This window comes from Syngnathoides biaculeatus, chromosome 9, assembly GCF_019802595.1.
Source record: "Syngnathoides biaculeatus isolate LvHL_M chromosome 9, ASM1980259v1, whole genome shotgun sequence".
Lineage (NCBI taxonomy): Eukaryota > Metazoa > Chordata > Actinopteri > Syngnathiformes > Syngnathidae > Syngnathoides > Syngnathoides biaculeatus.
In genome coordinates this window covers 3,382,676-3,402,651 of record NC_084648.1, presented here as the reverse complement: position 1 = coordinate 3,402,651, position 19,976 = coordinate 3,382,676, and the positions used below count along the sequence as shown (strand labels likewise).

At 39.2% G+C, this 19,976-nt stretch overlaps 2 protein-coding genes across 6 annotated transcripts; one reads left to right on the top strand and one right to left on the bottom strand.

The window, feature by feature from the left end:
• Positions 1-736: 736 nt before the first annotated feature.
• Positions 737-13,601, bottom strand: tmc5 (transmembrane channel like 5). Of its 3 annotated transcripts, none has more exons than XM_061828875.1 (21): positions 13,465-13,601; positions 10,409-10,495; positions 9,449-9,669; positions 9,280-9,357; positions 8,725-8,838; positions 8,497-8,599; positions 7,615-7,690; positions 7,249-7,509; positions 6,896-7,038; positions 6,653-6,797; positions 5,347-5,499; positions 4,370-4,536; positions 3,434-3,509; positions 3,252-3,349; positions 3,084-3,179; positions 2,825-2,900; positions 2,319-2,452; positions 2,011-2,184; positions 1,581-1,659; positions 1,394-1,486; positions 737-1,323 (listed from the first exon to the last, which is right to left on the bottom strand). In XM_061828875.1, exons 2-21 carry the CDS (start codon positions 10,477-10,479, stop codon positions 766-768), a joined length of 2,916 nt encoding a protein of 971 aa, XP_061684859.1. In that variant the 5' UTR covers positions 10,480-10,495; positions 13,465-13,601; the 3' UTR covers positions 737-765. The 3 variants fall into 3 exon arrangements, with proteins under 3 accessions (XP_061684859.1, XP_061684860.1, XP_061684861.1); XM_061828876.1 differs by lacking the exon at positions 13,465-13,601 and adding an exon at positions 11,336-11,475; XM_061828877.1 differs by lacking the exon at positions 6,896-7,038 and having other exon boundaries at positions 6,653-6,799; positions 7,435-7,509.
• LOC133505636 (transmembrane channel-like protein 7) lies at positions 11,444-19,935 on the top strand. 3 transcript variants are annotated; one of them, XM_061828878.1, is made up of 16 exons: positions 11,444-11,580; positions 13,434-13,698; positions 13,792-13,940; positions 14,253-14,408; positions 14,528-14,613; positions 14,689-14,834; positions 14,912-15,059; positions 15,133-15,315; positions 15,394-15,539; positions 15,761-15,875; positions 15,971-16,068; positions 16,225-16,408; positions 16,495-16,625; positions 16,822-16,977; positions 17,071-17,149; positions 19,288-19,935. In XM_061828878.1, exons 1-16 carry the CDS (start codon positions 11,529-11,531, stop codon positions 19,480-19,482), a joined length of 2,289 nt encoding a protein of 762 aa, XP_061684862.1. In that variant the 5' UTR covers positions 11,444-11,528; the 3' UTR covers positions 19,483-19,935. The 3 variants fall into 3 exon arrangements, with proteins under 3 accessions (XP_061684862.1, XP_061684865.1, XP_061684863.1); XM_061828881.1 differs by having other exon boundaries at positions 11,448-11,570; XM_061828879.1 differs by lacking the exon at positions 11,444-11,580 and adding an exon at positions 12,285-12,442.
• Positions 19,936-19,976: the final 41 nt, after the last annotated feature.

The window sequence follows — 19,976 nt, the reverse complement described above, 5'->3', positions numbered from 1 at the left end:
CCACAACACTTTCACTGGAACATTATGTAGGACAAATAGCCTGTTGAGCCATCCTCTTTATGGAGAATTACAATCTTTGTACTCTTTCTTTTAAATGACAATAAATTGTAAATTGGGAAAATGTTTAATCAGGTCAGGAGCTCTTATAAATGGATGAGAATGAATTTTTACTACTCTCCAAGTATTCGTGTTCAAGACTCATCAATGATTAACATAATGTAGATCTGTAGATTGTACTCCGGATACATTGAGTTGGGTATGTTCTGCCTGTCACATCCTTGACAGTTTTGAGGAAAGACACTTTTGTATCATACACGCTTTTTTTTCCCAACTGAAAAAAAGTATTGACAATATATGCCTGTCATTTCCCATCCAGCCTTCTTTTTTTAACTGCTGGTCCTCATTAAGTTACTGAAACCTTTTCCACCTGACATTTAGAATGTAGGATGAAGCTGGTGTACACTGAGCAGACCTACATAAGCACAGGAGAGAACATGCAAATTCTAAACAGACATGTCCAAAACATAATTCTGAGGCAGAAGTGCCAAACACTATTGCAGTGTGCAGTCTCGTATTCACAAAAATATACAGATATATCGAAGAGACATTTCACCTCTCACAAGTAGCCCCGTTTGAAAGTTAATGCAAATTATTGTTGCACAATGCTGTTTTTTTGTTGTTGTTGAGAATAAATTTATTTGGATGACAAAATTCGGATATACACAGCATTTCTGCATAAAAATATCATACTTGCTTTTTGGTACTTTAGTAGCCGTCGTCATACTCATTCTGGGCTTGCTGCCGGACTAACATAGCTTGTATGAGTGCGCTGGAACTAGCAGGAGGTAGATGTTGGGGAGGAGCAAAGCCCCAACGAAGACTTTCATCTCTTTCTACTCTCTGTCTTGCTTGCATGACTTGTATCATAGCATTTGACAACGAAGATGGCAAGTCATCTATTTGTTGTGCTGAATCATCTTCTTGTTTTTGTCTTGCTTCCCCTGCCCAAATCACAGGAGATTCTGCTGTACTGTAGAATAAATCTCTTCCATCATGCTCGCCCACATGCCTGGCAGGCATCCCTCCTGTGAAGGACGGCTGGCACATTGGGTATAATTCTTCCAGGTACTCCTGGTCTCTCTGACTGCTCTTCAGGGTTTGCACTACATCATCAGATGTAGAGATATCTGAGGGAAGCGGCATACCACTGGGGAACCATCGCTCCTCTTGCTCAAGTTGTTGGGGAACAATTGAAGCCTGAATTGTGGTGTTTGAGTGGAATTTACCACCGGTTGAACTCTTGTCCAAGCACTGATTGGAGTGCTGAAATGGAAAAAAACAGATATTTTATAAAACAAACCAAGGTTAGCATATTATCATTAAGAAAATACACCTTCTTTTGATTCTTGTGTTTGTGCTTCTTTTTAGGATGACATTTCTGGAGGTTCTGTAGTTTTTCCAACAAGAATGACTTGTCTTTCCCCTCCTGGTATACAAAAAAAAAGAAAAAAGTAAAGGTGGTAAAGGTAAAGTTTCAAGCTCAAATCAAATATGCACATAGACACCTGAGTCATACTCACGTTAACAATTTGCTGTCTCAGTCGACCAATAAGGTGCTTGCGGCCTTGAGAGACTTGCCAGAAGATATATATGATGATTCTGACAAGAAAAGCATGGCATGAAGTAAAACAACCACAAAAATAGATTCTGGTAAGAGGCACACTTATATTTTTAACCATGATTTATAAAATCATCAATTATAAAATGTTACACTCCATCACTGCTACCAAATGGAATTTGAAAACGAACTATTGATTTGAAATTGAACTTACAGTATTTGAAAATCTCTCCACTGAGGAACCCTGTATCAAGATTAGTTGCTAGTATCGTTTAGGTTGAGTGTAACATTATTACAATAAGGTCTAGGTTTAAATTTTTTTATTAGGGGTTTTAAAAAAATATGAAAGTATAGCAAGAGAAACACACTTTGTGCTTTTGATGTGCACTTACAAGATTATGAGTGTGCCAAGGAAGTAAACAATTTCACTTTTGATGACATTTTCATAGATCCAGATGGCCCCTTGAGAACCGGGAATGCCTTGCAAATCATCAATCCAGACTCCAATCACACTGAAGGTGGTGTTATGGCCACGAAATGGGCCACAGTGCTCAGAAGGCGTAAGTCTACAGACAATGTGAAAATGTAATTAAAGAACTTGATTTTGAAATAAAAAAAAAATTCTGCACTTTGATGTCATTACAGTATTTTCAATTTCCATTGGATCAAATGATTCTAAAATGGTCCAACTGGGCCATACCGCCATGCAGTGTATGCAACAATTGACAGGGCTCCCACAAAGAAGGGGAAGAACAGGAGGGCGATGAAAATGGTTTGCATCTGAGCTGCTCTGCCTGTGCGCCGTGGAGGCTGACAGTTGTGAGTCAGGCTGACCTGGGGACAAACAAAAGCTGTATATATTGTACATATCATAATGTCATCCATCAATCTTATTTCATTTTGACCCCTTCATGGAAAGTGTGAAGGGGTGTCTCTATTCAGAGCTTTGACTAGCGTTACTTGAAAGGTCATTCACAATCTTCATGAAAGATTCAGCAATGCCACAAAAAAACAGTGTCCTATTACTGATCCTACGGAGTTCTTTTTTTTTGTGCTATTAGTTCACCTTACACCAGAATGGTTTTCCGTTCCTAGAAACCAAGCTATGCATATCCAATAACATGGGATAAAGGAATTGACAGAAACAGCAATGGTCTTGCGATTGATAAAACGTTGGGAAAAAGGCTGCACATGTGTGGTATTTACCTTTTTTACAAAAAATAGGATGAAAAACTTGACAATCTGAATGGCAGGCAACAGTGGTGAGAAGTAGATCCCAATCCTACAGTGAGAAGAAAAACAACTTATGACAAGATCTTGATTGGTCTTAATTGGGGGGCACGCGGAGGAGGGAGCTTCAGGTACATGACACAAACACACACAGACGCAGATACAATCACACGTAAACACTGGAAACAGTACATGCACACACAGAATATGAATTAACAGCAGTAAATTGTTTTACCAGACTATAGTCTGTGCATAGATGAGTTCAAGGACATTTCTGGCTACATCAAACTCTGGAACCCCAAGATGTGGTAGAAATGTTCTTCCAATGAAACTGCAAGAGATCACAGAAATAATTTTAAGTCCCATCTGAATACCATAGCATCCGAAACCACGTGTAACTCACTTGCTGAGGAACTCTCCAAAGAGGGATCCCAACATGAGAAAGAAAAAGTCAAAGATGACCAAGCGGTACAATGCCTGTCCGACCATGGACTCCCAACACTGTGGGTAAAATATCAAAAAGGTAAAGAAAGACTCTGTGCTACTGATCAGAGTAATAGTCTAAAATATTTTTGGTTCACATACTGTAAACTTCTGAGCCACAACATTCATCCAGTAGTAGCATAAAACACCCAGAATCAACATCTTGAGTATCACATTCCTGGAGGTAGGAAAAACAAACATTAAAATAGCAATAATACATTATATAAAATGTATATAAATCGGAATCTGAAGAGTAAGAGCCATCTACTGTACAAAGATAAATAACGTGACATTTCTTAATCAGAGCTCCATGTACAATAATGTTCCACATATATATAGAATTTATGTTGACAACCTGAAAGGTCATGTGGATACTTGCTAAGTGTTTGCACGTTTTCTTCACTAGTGCATGAATTATCTTCTGGTGCTCGGGATTCTTCACACATTCCCAAAACATACATGCTAGGTTAGATGATGTCTCGTAATCAAGGGTGTCCATGTTATATTTTTACACAGGTCACACTGTAATTATGATTTTCCTCACAGGGCCATTATATCTTTTAAACAATATGAATGTTTAAGCACCTCATCATATTATTACATAAACAGTACATAAAAAAAAATTAACGGATAAATAGTTTTGAAATACAAAGTCATATTGAAAGGTTTCCTAAATTATTGTTCAAACAATTTTAGAATTTTTTTTTTGACAAAAAAATGTTTTGCTATTTCCCAGCATTATTAAAAGTTAAGACAATTTGCAATATGCAAGAAATATGAAGTAGAGGCGCGTGATTTACTTTCATGGGGCCACATGAAATGATGTGGCGGGCCGTATCTGACCCTCCTTGCTTTTAACACCTGCGCTCTAGATTGTCCATAAGTGTGAACGTGAATGATTATTTAGAGCGTCCCTTCTCTCCCCCAAATTCAGCTGGGTTAGGTTGCAGGTCAACTGTCAACGTCAATGCGATAAAGGGTATAAAATATATGGAAGCTATATTATGTTGAAAAGAAGCAGGAAGCCGGCTATCAGACCTGAGCAATAGAGCGTAGATGTGGCTGCGTTGACTGGAATATTGTTCAAATTTACTGAAGAGAGAATAGGAGAGTGGTACCACCAGGTTCATTAAGGACACCACAAAGGGGACCAGGAGAGTCTCTGCCTCCTGACCTAATGACCAGTTTGAAGCATCTGCTGTGTTCTGCAAAGATGGAGAGCACATAAAGATATAGCGGTTGTTGACTGACAATAAAATATACTGCATATAATTAGAAGAAATCCTTTGCATTATGAGTCACTCCTATTTATCATGTGGGGCATCAGAACTGGAGTTTACTCCAATGTGCAAGAATAGAACTGCTAATTAAAAGTGGATGTGCAGCTGGTGGACATGATTTTTTTTTAATTGTTCAGATAAAGCTTTTAACACAAAACAAAATACAGAAAAGTAATTTTAAATAAATCCTGGTGCTTTTCACGTTCTTACTACAGTATGTGAAGCATAGAAATTAGTGAGAGGCATTGTGATGATCGACTTTTGTTGGTTGCTTTTTAGTTAGCAAGATTGTCAAAACTGCATATCTAAATGGAATATACTGTGTGGCAAACATGCCAAGGAAGAATACATTCATATTTGGTGCTAATCTAAGTAAATTGCAGACAGAGTACCATAATTTTGTATTCTCTATTCCCGCTTTCAATCACGAGCAAACGGTTACATCCGTCCCACAATGTATTATGTATGGTACAATCACATAACATTCTCCAAGAAACAGTGTGCAGCATCCTGATGAATTACGTAAAGAAACACGCATGCAACCTTGCGTGTTTATTTTTACTTTTGTTCAAATAATTCCTTTTCTGTTTTTGCTATTTAAGTCCCAATGGAATATTTTACCTATCCCAGGAATATAAGATTGTACCGAACAACTTCCAGTACACCACGCCCCATGAACCGCACTTCACTTAGTGCAATTCTAACATTAGTCATGCTATCTTGGGACTTGAGTACCTGCTGCTCATACTGGCAGAGAAAATAGATGCTGGCAGCACAGCCGACAGCCAGGCTGGTGGAGAGAAGCCACGAGCCTAAATGAATCCCAATCTGCTTGAGCTTTTCAGTGAGGGTGAGTAGATCCCTTTGTGCCTTCTCTGACATTGACTCCTAGAAGGATGAGAGGTTAACATGGTCCCAAAAGATAGTGAGACGTGTCTGATATGTATACGCTATACTCTTAATATGCAGCAAAAATACTGAGCAGGCCAGAGAATGAGGTACGCAGAGAGGATGGTGACTTTTAAATAAATCACATGGTCATAGCTCAGCAGTTAAAATACGCAATCAATCATCATGAATGTGGGACTTGGGTCCCCTTATATTTCCTAGCCAAATCCCTTATTGAATAAATCCAAGTTTGTTCAGTAGTGACACCATGTAGCTTTTTTTAACTTTAGAATAAGTATCCAAATTAAATATATTCTTGGCTTGATTCTGTTTGGAAAAAAAGAAACACTATAAAGCACAGGTTTCAAACTCAAGGCCCAGGGGCCAGATCCTACCCACCACATGATTTTATGTGGCCCACAAAGACAAATAATCTGTGTCAACTTCCATGATTCTTGTGAAAATTTCAAATGGTCATACATCATAAATGATAATGCGATATTATAAGCATCCGCGACCCTTATCAGTATAAGCGGCTAAGAAAATGGATGGATGGATATAAGTATTTTTATGTTACTAAATATGAACAATGATGAAAAATCCATTACCCTCGATTTCTGATTCCAAAACTACTTTATAAATTGTGTGTGTCAACATGACGAGGCGGCACAGAGGAGCAGCTGTAAAGTGTTGGACTCAGAATTCTGAGGACCCGAGTTCAATCCCGGCCCTGTCTGTGTGGAGTTTACATGTTCTACGTGGGTTTTCGCTCGGCACTCTAGTTTCCTCCCACATCCCAAAAACATGCAACATTAATTGGACACTCTAAATTGCCCCTAGGTGTGATTGTGATTGTGAATGTTGTCTGTCTTCCATGTGCCCTGCGAATGGCCAGCAAATACTTTAGGGTAAACCCTGCCTCCTGCCCATTGACAGCGGGGATAGGCTCCAGCACTCCCGCGACCCTTGTGAGGATAAGCAAAGCAGAAAATGGATGGATGGATGGATGAATATATTGAGGCGATTTAAGAGGGGCGTAACAGCCCTCTGAGGGAAACCATAACTACAATGTGGCCTGCGACAAAAATGGTTTTGACACCCCTGCTATACAGTATACTCTCATGTTAAGATAGTTTTATAAGACAGCATGCACCTTTAGTTGGACTCTGAGGTTGTTCTTGCGCTGTCTCACTGCTCTTTCGTTGATGATTTTAAAATCCCAACTGCACAAAAGCTGCCATGCACTGTTTGAAATTTGATCCACAAGCACGTAGTTTGTCTTGAAGGAGTTTGCCATGCTGTAATGGGACCAAAAAAAAAAAAAACATTTATATTGGGGTAGGTGACATGAACTCTCCGATGTTTACGATAAATTAAACACGCAAACTAGACTAACCTTGTGATTAGTGCAATCCCGCACAACATCATATAAATGGCAATCGTGAAAAAGTAGGCCAGCTGCATGTTGTATTCCATTATACCCACTAGGGTTTCATTGGTGTAACCACCATAGTACATGACAGTGTAGTTGAAGTGACCCTGGTGAAGTTGTAACACATTTACTGCTCTCTAGTGAGCGCGACGCATATTATTATTTCAATATTATTTACATCTTAATCAATTGAAAAAAAAATTCAAAGTCAATGAACAATACACGAAAGAAGTTACTTTGCAATAAAATTGAAAATAGTATCTCACATTGGGTGACAATCATCATGAAGCTCTGATTGAATATGAGGCTACACTTACAGCTCCAGTTAGTATCTCCAGTCCCATGAAGGCAACATTTGGAGGTAAATTGGGGGAAATATCATAAACCAGCAGTGGAATGGTGATGAAGCCAAAGTTAACCAGGAAGGAGAATATGTTGAATATAAGCAACCACTTGAGGAATACAAAATAGATGAGCACGCTGGTGCCGAACTTGCCACCTATCTCTTTCATGATGCCTTGCCACAGTTCCAAGGTCTGTCTAGCTGACCGGATACTATAGCCGCACCTGCGAAGAAACTGCAAGAACACAGATTATGACATGCAAGGCACTGCACAAATTAAAAATAAATGCTTCAAGATGACAAGGGTTTGATACAGTTTTATGATCTTTCACAAACTCACAAGTGACGCTCTCTCTGAACAGTCTGCAAAGCATGTGAACCGCTGAGACCGAGACTCAAATGCTAGTACTTCATTCCTGTGAACATCAATTGAAAGTAATTTGACTATCAATTTGCATTGATGAGCAATACATTTCATGACACAGTTTACTGTAATTTTGTTATCGGCAGAAGAAAGTACTTTGGACTTCCTGCTAATTAGTTACAGTGTGAATCTTCACACGATGATAACATCTACAACTAGCAACTTCATGGAGTTTACCTGTCAAATCTAATGATGTCAAATAAAATAGCTGTATCCACATTCATGCCTTTATTAAAATTAATGTTGAGTTCCACATAACACAATATTTGATGTTTACTCTTGTGGTTGGGCTTTGTCATTTCCCATGTAGCTAAATATGGTAACTAAAATATTACAAAAATCTAAATGATGCAGTCTTCTTTGTTCTACACTACAGCACACCACAATATAGGCAACACGAATACCTGTACTGCAATATCAATCAAGGTTGAGCATTATAATATAAGCGAAGATGTTTCTAACCATGTTGATCGCAAGGGTCCGAGCATTGAGCCCACAACCTTGGAATCAGGAGATGGCCACCTGAACAATGCCTCCACTGGTACAAAAACATCTTCCAGTATTCACATAATCTTATCGGCAATTGGTACTGCATTATCGGAGGGATGAGTAAAGGGAGCTGCATACCAATGAGCGCTCTGGGAAAATAGGGATCATGCGCCATGCTCTTTGGTACCTCAGCAGTGCCAGAAGTAGATGTGACATACAGCATAAGCCAACGCTTTTCAGCATGAGCTTCCAACCAGTGAACTACAATGTACTGTGCATAGAAAAAAAAAAAAAGAGCCTTTTTGTCACCTTATATGTTTTTTCTCTTCAAAACTCATCGGAAGGTCTCGTATGGCCTTGATTCGATCTCGTGTTGACAAGCCAACAAGTTCTTTGACAAGCGTCTGCTCCTCTGTTGCACAGGAAAGAATAAGTACTGTTTTCATGTAGAAGTGACAGAATAGTATCAAGTGTCACTGATAACTCAACACTGATCTGAACTATTCATTCCAACGTTTAAATGTCTCTGAATCTTACCATTTTCCACCTGATTCCTGATTGCCTCCTCTGTGAATGCTAGATGATGAGGATCATCGCTAGGAAGCACGTTCATCCTTAATCCAACTCCCCTCCACCTCATAGACACGGTGCCTGAAAGACCGAGGAAGGCAAAATACATTGTTGGATCAATGTAAAAAAAAAAATCTAATTAATTTGGAATTTGACACTATACTGTAACTACAGTGAAATATGGAGGATTCTCAATTATGTTGCACGGCTGGTTTGGAACTCCAGTTTCCACCATCACATCTGTCAATTTGTGCATGGCACAAGAAATATTTAGCAACGGGGAAAGTTTGGAATAAAGAGTGGTGTGAATGATAGATGATGGAGAATAGTCTATAGAAAATGGATGGATGGGGGAAAAAAACGTACATGTGGCTATCTGCTCCTCATTTTTGTAATAATTCACAGAATAACTTACTCTTTTATCCGTATGTGTTTGTGTGTGCCTGCGCATGTATTTAGAGAGAAATCATATAGATAGTGACCACACTTATTCTACCATCAGAAAAATGGTTTAATTATTACCTGATGATGCAGAAGGAAGTCGGATAGGTGGGATTTGATCGGAAGGAACGTCACGGTCGGTTTGGAATGGACCGTGATCTGCATCACAATGAGTGAGTTGCTATAACATGAGAAATGTTTATACCATTTAATATCATGTGTTATTGGCCGTAGATCTGGCCCCACTTACTGAAGTCATGCTGGAAAACAGAACTTTCCGGATGTCTTGACTGAAGTTTCATAGGAATACTTTCTCTTCCCCTCCAGCCCTCCTCCTGCCAGCCCCCCCAGGGTACTCCCACGACAGCATCATTACCACTGCTTTGGCCAATCTCGGTGTCATAGGTTTCTTGCCTGTCCTTCCACCAGTCTTGTTCTTCCTGGACATAGGGATTAGTGTGCTGTTGCTTCCTGGAAGACCAAAATATGACACATAACAAACAATTGGAAATATGAAGTGTTTACGTTATGTTCAACAGCCTGTGCTATACGCTTCATAAGAACCAGGTAAACAGTTCATGAATGGCAATTAGATTTAAAGTTAATGATATGATTATTATCTGGAATCACATACTGTAGCTATAAATTGTAATCAGATTAAAAGATTCAGCATAGTAATAGACGTACAGAATATTGCATATTACACTTTTCTCCATTCTCTATTCTCCAGTTTAACATTCTCAAAGAAAGGTATTTTATTGAACCAAAGCAACTGCCATCTTCCTCGTAAAGAATTCTTGTGCACACCCAGTCACAGTATATATATTCATGCGTAAATCTTACATCATCCATCCATCCATTTTCTTCACTGCTTATCCTCACAAGGGTCACAGGGAGTGCTGGAGCCAATCACAGGCCACATCAAGACAGCCGCACTCACAATCACACCTAGTGGCAATTTAGTGTTTTTGGGATGTGGGAGGAAACTGGAGTGCCCAGAGAAAACCCACGCAGGTACGGAGAGAACATGCAAATTCCACACAGACGGGTCTGGGATTGAACCCGAGACCTCAGAACTGCGAGGCCAACGCTTTACCAGCTGACCCACCGTGCCGCTATTACATCATCATAAATAAATGTTGACCCAAACTGAGTGAATAATGGAATAAATGATGGGTTGGTGTGATATACATTTTACATTACCACACACCTATCAATTTCCAGGGTCTCGTTGTCATGGTAGGCAGGGTTGAAAAGTCCTCCGTTCTTGTAATTTGACATGAGTCAATAGTTGCTCCTTTAACACACAAATAAAATGTATTACATCCTGTTTCAGTCATAGAAAAAATACACAAGTAAACCAAACATACACTATACAATTAAAACGTTATCTAGGTTTGCTGCTTCTGAGGCAAAGCCAATATGAGGCTATGTTGTAAGTTTGTAACAGTCACATTTGAACATTTTTGTCATTTAATCTGCCTGCTCCTTCCCCATATGCTAATCATTAATTCATAAAATAGGTGGCACCCTAGTTTGCTGTGACACAGCATCATGGCTGCTGTGGGACATTATCTACAGGACTAATTTCTCTTTATTTGTCTTAAAAGATATTAATTTCAATTTATCTGGGTTAATCTATGACAATGCCAGCGAATAATGAAAGTTGGAACAATTAAATATTCTTCCATTTGATGGCTGAGAGTATTAAATGCACCTGTTACCATTAATAAAACAGATGAAGTCTTGGTGTTTTGGGAGAATGTCATGTTTGTGTTCACACTATATCAATTTGTGAGTGCACTAAGACAAGATCATCATTCTTTCAGTAATCATACATTTTGTAACATTTTTGTTTGGTAGGTTAAACGCTGGGTTAGGCTTTCAGCATGCGCACAGGGCTGAAGTAGATGTAGACTACTTTTAGTAGCAATGAACAGGTAGACCACAGGGCAAGGGTATGACAGCTGGATAAATCCTCAAAAGTAATGTGTTGAATTACAATTATAATTTTATCAAAGAAATCCATTTAAAAACACACACACACACACACACACACACACACACACACACACACACACACACACACACACACACACACACACACACACACACACACACACACAAAACAGCTTACCTGATGATTGTGTGAAATGGGAAACAAATCCACTAAAAGTGAGGCCTGACTTAAAGCTAAATAAAACAAAACACCTAGGAATCCATGCTGATCAGACTAGAGACACCTGTGTGTTCAGTAGCAACGACCACAAAAATGACGTAACCAGGAAGTGTGTGCTGACCGTCGAAGTCACAAAGTCCACTGCTTGCCAATGAATGGAAGAAGTGGCGGTCTCAAATGGGCACTATCTATTGTATGTACGGGTAGGTGCCCCTGTGCATTTGGATAGTTTTCTTCATACATACAAGAATAATTATGATCGAACTAAAGAGTATGGTATCCAGTTTGTGGTCAGTTTTTTAAACTGACAAATGCTACTCTCATTGTCACAGATCTCTTTGTCTGGTGTACTCATTGTAACCAACTTTAGATCATCAATTTTGTTTGAAATAGAGGGCGCACCACAACATTGTAGACTACCTCAGTTGTGACTGGCAACAGCAAAGTTCACACATTTACAGACACATTTCGCAAAATTAGTCTCTGTTCATTACATTTACGGCTTTCACCCAAAGTACAAAAGAAATTCTGCTTGTGAAAATCATTTTCATGTTGCTTGTACTTGACGCGTTGTACTAAGCACATTTGCGCAATCCATATGAGATTCAAAACAAGAGATGTGATGAAAATGAAAATCTACATATAAATTGCGTCATATTCAGAGAGGTAAAGTCCTTAACTGAGACTTCCACTGAGCCCACTCTAAGTAGTGTGCGCACCATGCACGTTGCTGCTGAATTGTGGGAATTGTAGTGCAGTGTTTTTGAGCCCCCGATTATCTGATCGAAATTGCGTTTAAAAAATAAAATTAATTCATATGTATTTACAATTTATCCTTAACTGATTAACTTTGTATATTTGGATTGAAAATCTCAAATGTATCTCAAATTTAAATGAAAGTGAAATACACTAAACCAAACACAATGGGCGTGTTGAGGAGTCCAGGAAGTTGTCGCTGCCAAATAATGTTTTTCCACCATGACAACGACTAGCACTTGGTGCTAGTTTTAAAACTTAACCCTATTCAATACACATCGGGAAAGGATAGGATGGATGTTGACTCAGGTAAAACTAGTAGTTTAGCGTCATTTGTGTCTGCCTTTACCTGTCACTGCAGTTAACCTCTTCACCGAATTAGCAAAGCTACACAGTATTTACCTGAGTGTGGAGTTGAGAAGGTGTTTTTTTTTTTTTATTCACGACAAAGATACAAACGTATTCATGTTTTGCGACTGCATACGTTCTCAATTAGATGCAGTCCAATTTTATTGCCATTGGCCTGGGTCTTCGTGAACAAAATAAATGCAGGCGGCGGCTTTATTTCGTCAATTTAGACCCTCAGCTTCTTCGGTAAAGTGAATACAATCTGGAAGAATGTGTTTCACAACTTAGTTCCAACTACTGCTGGAACACACTGTCATGATTTTCTACGATGTAATTTTCAAAGTGTATTAAATACGTTAGGCGTAGCTACACGGTGTTATGTTGGAGCACTGTAACATCAATGTTACAATGTCAATGAAACAGTACTACAGTATCAGAAATATCTTGGCAAAGGAATCATCTTTCTCGTGTTAAACCGTATACAGTACTTGTTTGGGTTTCGCGACTGTTCTAACCAATTAATATAGTTAAGCTTGCGAACACATAAATCGACTCAAATAAGATTCCAGCCGTTAATGTCTTGATAATTTACGTTTGTCTTTTTTGTGATAATACAATCAGATTTTTCTTCATAGAGGGGCTTCAAAATGTTAAAATATACAATATTTAGTAAAACAACTGGTATGAGATGATGACATTTCTCCACCATTGTTAAGCCCACTGTGACATTATAGTATAGCTTTTTTTATATTAATTGCATATAAAATTGATGTCTGTGAATTTTTATGATTATGATTAATTTTTAAAATTCGACTATGTATTTACATAGCCTATAGAAATTTTGTAGTTGTATCTTTTTGAATAGTTTTAAAATTTAGCTATGTTTATATTATCAACAATCATTTATCAACACATCATTCAGCATCCCCATTTTTTTTGCAACTTTTTGCAGTTTTCTACACTGATCAAAGTGGAAAAGTCACCAGTAACCCCTTGCTTGATCAGCTTCCCAGCTACCAGTCCCTTCTCTACCGCAGGAAAGCATCCAATACTGGCACCAAAAGAAGGAGCGGCTCTCAAACTCGTCTCGGCTCCTCCGGCAGCGAGAAATGGAGTCTGAGTACTGTAAATAGATATGATGAGAAACAGAATAACCAAGTGGAGCAGAGACCAATTAGAGAGCTACCCCAGACTATAGCTCAGAAACGCAGGAACAAGTACGAACTGTTAACCCTCACCCCTCGAGTTATATGATTAACACAACGCTGTGATCGCGTAGTGACCTGTTTTTTTTTATCATCTGGTGTTAGAGCACTACGCCGAGAAGAGGATGCAGAGCTCAGCAGCTGGAGACAGTGGAGGCAAAACACCCACAGGTATCTCCGAAGGCTACATGATGATGTCCACGAGTGGCTGACTGCCCTGGAACTCTGGAGGGACGACATCCACCTGATAGAGGGTGAGGGAGCTGTTAAAATTGGATTTCTTGAATTAACAATCAAATACCATGTAGTTTTAGTTCATTGGTGCAGCAGTGAAAGCATTTGGAACATGCTCACAATTTCAGATTTTAAAAGTAATGCTGTGTGTGCTTGCATTTTGACTTTTTTGTAAAAACCTTTATTTAATGTAGTGAAATGTATTATATCAAGACTATAACAACCATTTGCCTACCGAAATGTGAATGACAGTAGAATATTACAAAAGATGCTTGTTGGCGTACATTTTGATTGTCCACAACTATTATTATTGTTTTTCCCTTTTCGACTAGGAATGTTTGGCACAGGGATTCTGTCCTATTTTTCTTTCCTGCGCTTCCTTGTCATGCTCAACCTGATCATCTTTACCCTCATGTCCAGCTTTGTCTTGTTGCCCATCATCATTGCCCCCCACGCCTCAGGGAACATCACATACAACCAGAATGATGGTGAGAGAAAGCTTGTCTGTGGTTGCAACAATTTATCCTTTTGACAGAATTATTTTTTCGTTTCTTTTATTTCACGTGTGCCATGAGGGGTTCAACTTATAGATCTTGTTTGGCAACAGGTAGTATTTGCAGTGTTTATCCAGACAGTGCTCGCCGAGGTCTGATCATTTTTCATGAACACATCACAGATCTCTTGTCTGGTGGCGTAAGTATTTTTTATCTTCACAAAGCAAAAAACACAGTACTTCAGCTTCAATCGACCTATGTACTTTTCTTGTAGGGCTTTCTTGAGCAGACCTATCTATTTTACGGCTACTACAAAGTGGACAAAATCCACTTCCCCAAGATCACCTATAATTTGCCTCTTGCCTACCTGCTGGTCACTGTAGCATACCTCTTCCTGAGTCTCATCTGGATTGTTAAAAGGTGCTTAAAATGTTATTTTAAGTGTTATTTTGAAATGGTAAAAGTGTGGCTGACTGTAGGGACCCTTATTTTCCTAGGTCTGCCACTGGTTTTAAACGTAACCTGGTTCAAGATGAAGACCGCTTCCAGAGTTTTTGCAACAAGATCTTTGCTGGTTGGGACTTCTGTATCACCAACGGGAATGCAGCAAAGCTCAAAAGGAGCAGTCTGCTTTATGAACTCAGGGTAATGTGGAATATTAACAAATTTTATATTCAGTTTTGTTCTGAATCGATTATCGAACTTTTCTTCCCTTTAGACAGATTTGGAGGAAGAAAGGATCAAGCAGAAAATAGCAGACCGTACCCGTAAAGAGAAATGTCGCATTTATTTCATACGCCTCATCCTCAACTTGTTCGTCATTGGTGTATTGGCCGGTTGCTTCTACAGCATTTACATTGCCACCATTTTCTCCCAGAAAGCACAGATGAATGCGGTCAAGGTAAACACAGGCTTCACAGTAAATATGAATGCTGTTTGTTGATAAAGGCCATCCTAAGTCCCTTTCTCTGTTTTGCAGGAGAATTTCATTGTGGATCTCATCCACGAGTATCTGCCCTCAATTGTTATCACTTTGGCCAATTTCGTCACTCCTCTCCTCTTTTCAGTCATCATCAACTATGAGGACTATTCACCTGCTTTCGAGATACGGTTTACGCTCATGAGGTGCATGCAACATTATGTAATTTAATTCGTATGTCTGTGGTTATAACAGATACTTAATGTTCATATAAAGCCATAACCACATCACCCAGGCGTCACTTGAAAGGAGCTTTATGAATCGAAGCTATTGTTGTCCCAAAGTGGGAAATAGTGAGATACTTGAATGGCTTTGAAACAAAGCTGCTTTGTTTCTTACTTTTCTTTTTTTTTTTTTAAATACCCAGGTGTGTATTCATGCGACTGACCAGCATTGGAGTTTTGCTCTTCTCTCTCTGGTCTCAGATCACAAAATGCAAAGAGGAGCCTTGTGTCTGCGGCTATAACCATTTGCTCTACTCAGTAAGTCACTACATTCTGAAACCATGGCGTGTATGAATTGTGAAAGGATTGCAATTGTCACAGGTGCCTAAATGTTCTGTGGTGTCTTCCTACAGTGTTGGGAGACACGTGTTGGCCAGGAAATGTACAAACTAACCATCTTTGACTTTATAATCATTTTGGCAGTCACCATCTTTGTGGAGTTTCCCCGAAAGTAGGTCCAAATCAGAATCTATGACATTTCCTTACCAGAGAAGTTTAATTTGTATTACACTGTACTCTATTGAGTATAACACAAATATGTTCAGTCTTTCACAATAATCTACTCTGCTTTTCAAGTATTATAATGTCTTGTCGTTATTTTGCTCAGGCTGATAGTAAAGTACTGCGACTGTGGCCTTGCTAAATGGTGGGGTCAGCAGGAGTTTGCGATCCCTCAGAATGTTCTCGAGATTGTCTACGGCCAGACCATCTGCTGGATTGGCGCATTCTACTCCCCAATGCTGCCTGCCATCTGCACCATCAAGTATTTTTTTATCTTTTACATCAAAAAGGTAATTTATTCGTACACTAAACATAAAACAAAGCAAAGGTTCGTTCTGATACAGTTTTCATGTAATTATATTTCCTCATTTACCAGGTGTCATTGATGAAAAACTGTCGTCCAGCCACACGACCATTCAGAGCCTCAAGTTCCAACTTTTTCTTCCTGGGTGTGCTGCTGATCGGCCTGTGTTTGGCTTGCCTACCTGTTATTGTTAGTGTAGCACAGTAAGTAATGTCACTGTTTACATATTTGCTCTCATATCTGCAGCTGCATTAGTGCTTTGATCGGCCCAAATATGTTGCTGGTATATTTAGATACAATATCTATAAAATAATTTTGAAATAGCTTGAGGTTATAAAAGAATGTTTGTCACTCAGATTTAGCAAAAATTCATCCCACCAACCACGTTTGTACATACAGGATAAACTGTTCCCAGGCTTGTGGGCCATTTGTGAACTATACCACCTCTTGGGAGGTGCTGCCGACTGCCATATCCCAGTTACCTGATGGAGTCCAAACTCTCCTCTTCACTGTCTCCTCTGAGGCCTTTGCTGTATCCTTCTTTGTTGTTACATGGTATGTGAAACTTTTTAATGAATGATAAGAAAGTGTCAGAATTTATATAACAGTGATGACGTCAATGCAGCTCTTTTATCTCCTCTGCTGCAGTTTGGCCATGTTTTATGTGATTGCACTGGCTGGAGCACACAAGAGGGTTATCAAACAACTTAGGGAGCAGCTAGTCATGGTGGGTATACTGAATCTTTTTTAAAGGCTGGCAATCTGATTTCATTCTCCTTGTTGGATGGTTTTAAAGACGGGATGGCATTGTCAGAAAGAGATTCACCAAATAATACTATTTATTATTGTGAGTCCTGTAGCGTTCTAGTAGAATTGCACTGGTTACTGTCACGTACTACATGTGGCTTTATGAAAAGAGCCACATACATTTCTTGATATACATAATATTAAGTGGACCTTCACGATCCAAATGTGGACATTAGATCCTACTGAAGAACTGCATCAAAAACTGTATGAACAAAATTTTGTATTTAGTTTAGTTCTTCTTGACTATCTAGCACAGGGGTCGGGAACCTTTTTGACTGAGACAGCCATAAATGCCAAATATTTTAAAACGTAATTTCAAAAGAGCCATGCAATATTTAAAAAACTAAATACAGGTGTATTTGCGCATTTATGTCGAACCAACACTTTTAGAGTACAATACAGTCTCTGAATTCTTTTAAATAACATTATGATATTGCTAACCAATGATGAAAAAAGCACTTCTTATCATTAATGCGACTTCAAGTGCTTCCTGGTTTTGCTAATGGCTTGACAGTATGTTTCATACACTGTCAGATTAATCTTGACGCAGGCATTGAGATTTCCATCCGTTAATCGTGAACATAATTCAATTTGATTTTCTCTCATGCTGGTAGGATGGTGAACAGTTCTTGCCAACAAAGGCATGTCTTTTATTCATTTGATTATCTTGTCTTGATGCGAATTTGGCAAAATGTTGATTGCAACGTCGAATACGAACACTTTGGCATACTCCCCATCTGTGGATTTAAACACACAGCAGAACCCTCCATCTCCACAATGGCTGTCCATTCTTGTTCCCAACCCCTGATCTGGCAGGTTATCCTTTAATCTTACGAGTACACTAATTGTGATATTTTTCCATATTGTAAAACTGAAATGCATCATATGGTTACAGTACACTGGCTGAAATTTAGCACGTCACCATTTTTCTCACAAAATAATCCATACATACAAAGAAAGTAGAACAAATAAGACCAGAAATTAAGTTGTCTGTAGAAATGTGACTTGACCAAGGGAAAAGGTATTGAACACATGAAGAAAGGAAGGCTCAAAAAGTCATGGAAAGATGAGACAACACGTAAACGCCATCAATAATCACACAGCAATCCAGCCCCTTGTCATTGGAAATGAATATTTTATTGTTTCCTGCTTGCTTGATCTTGATTTTCATCATGAGTACAGACCCTGGAAGCAGGGTTCACAATCCTTCCAGCTTTTTGGGTTGAAAGCGGAAGTTGTCAGAAAAGTTAACACAGGGATAACTGGCTTGTGGCGGCCAAGCATTCAAAGTGACGCCGCTTTTTGATCCTTCGATGTCTGCTCTTCCTATCATTGTGGAGCATATTTCACAAAAGACCAAAACATTGGATTGTTCATTCACGAATCGGGAATGTGAGCTGGGATTAGACCGTCGTGAGACAGGTTAGTTTTAGCCTACTGATGATGCGTCGCCGCGATGGAGCCCGCCCCTGCTGCGCAGAGCCACCCTGACAAAAGTACTCTCACTGCATGTCTGTGGTACAGAATCCATTGCAGACGGCCTGATTTTGGTTCAGGGTTTCGTGCGTAGCACATTTGCTGCCTCGCTGCGTTGTATTGAAAGTAGTGCTGGAGTTATCCCAGTGAGCTTCGGGCAAGAGGCAGGGTACACCCTAAATTGGTTGCCAGCCAATTGCAGGGCACATAGAAACAAACAACCATTCACACTTACTATCACACCTAGGGGCAATTTGGAGTCTAAATGAAAGCATATTTTTCGGTGTGGGAGGAAACGGGAGTGCTACGCGTAAAACCACACAGGCATGGGGAGAACGTACAAATCCTACATGTGGGGATCAGAACTGTGAGACAGATGCTCTAACCAGTCGCTCCACCATGCTGCCTAAAACTGAACATTGTTTTTATAAATAGAGTTCTTGATGCAGTTTTTGAATAGGATCTGATGTTAACCTTTGGATCGTGAAGGTCTAATATCGCGTACGGTGAATATGTTTTAAATCTAATTAATGTCAAAGGTTTTACTGGAATACAATTTTTGTGTGCAACTTTGTTGTTTAGGAAGGTCGAGACAAGCATTTCCTGATCCAGAAACTGTGCCAGGCTCAGAAACACTCCGCTATCTCTTCTCCCGGGTCGAAAAGTCGGCGTCGGTCCAGTAGAAGGAGCCCCAGTTACCACACCAGCTTCTCCAACAATTTTCCTGAGGGAGTGTTCCTGGCACATTCGCCTCTTGACACTTCCACACATGCGTGAAGCAACAACCCTTAGTAGTTAAGGAGTAACCAATACCACACTGGATGAGCAAGATGGAATCAATCAAGTTTGTTTGCATATAATAACGTTTGTTTTTGTACTATGCATTGTCTAAACAAAGTATTTTATTTTTTACATTCTACAGTGATCTTTTCCTTCTGAGGTCTTCACAACAAACACTATTTTTTTGTTAGCCTCCTCTTAATACGGTGTTGTGCACTTTATACCTATTAACGCTAAGTATTGACTAAATAGAGTAACATAATGTACCTGGTTGACATTGTTTGCCATGTGATTATGCAAAAACAAAATGGTACATTTACAACACAATGCAAAACATTCCGTTCTGTTTACTGTTACTTTTTTAAAGTATTCTTTCGAAATGTCGTGAAATTTGATATCTTGTATTCTGGGGTTTGTGACAGCTACATAGGAAATAAAACTTTAAATCCACTCGTTGATCCGGTCAGGTTTTGTGACTACGGCCATAGCAG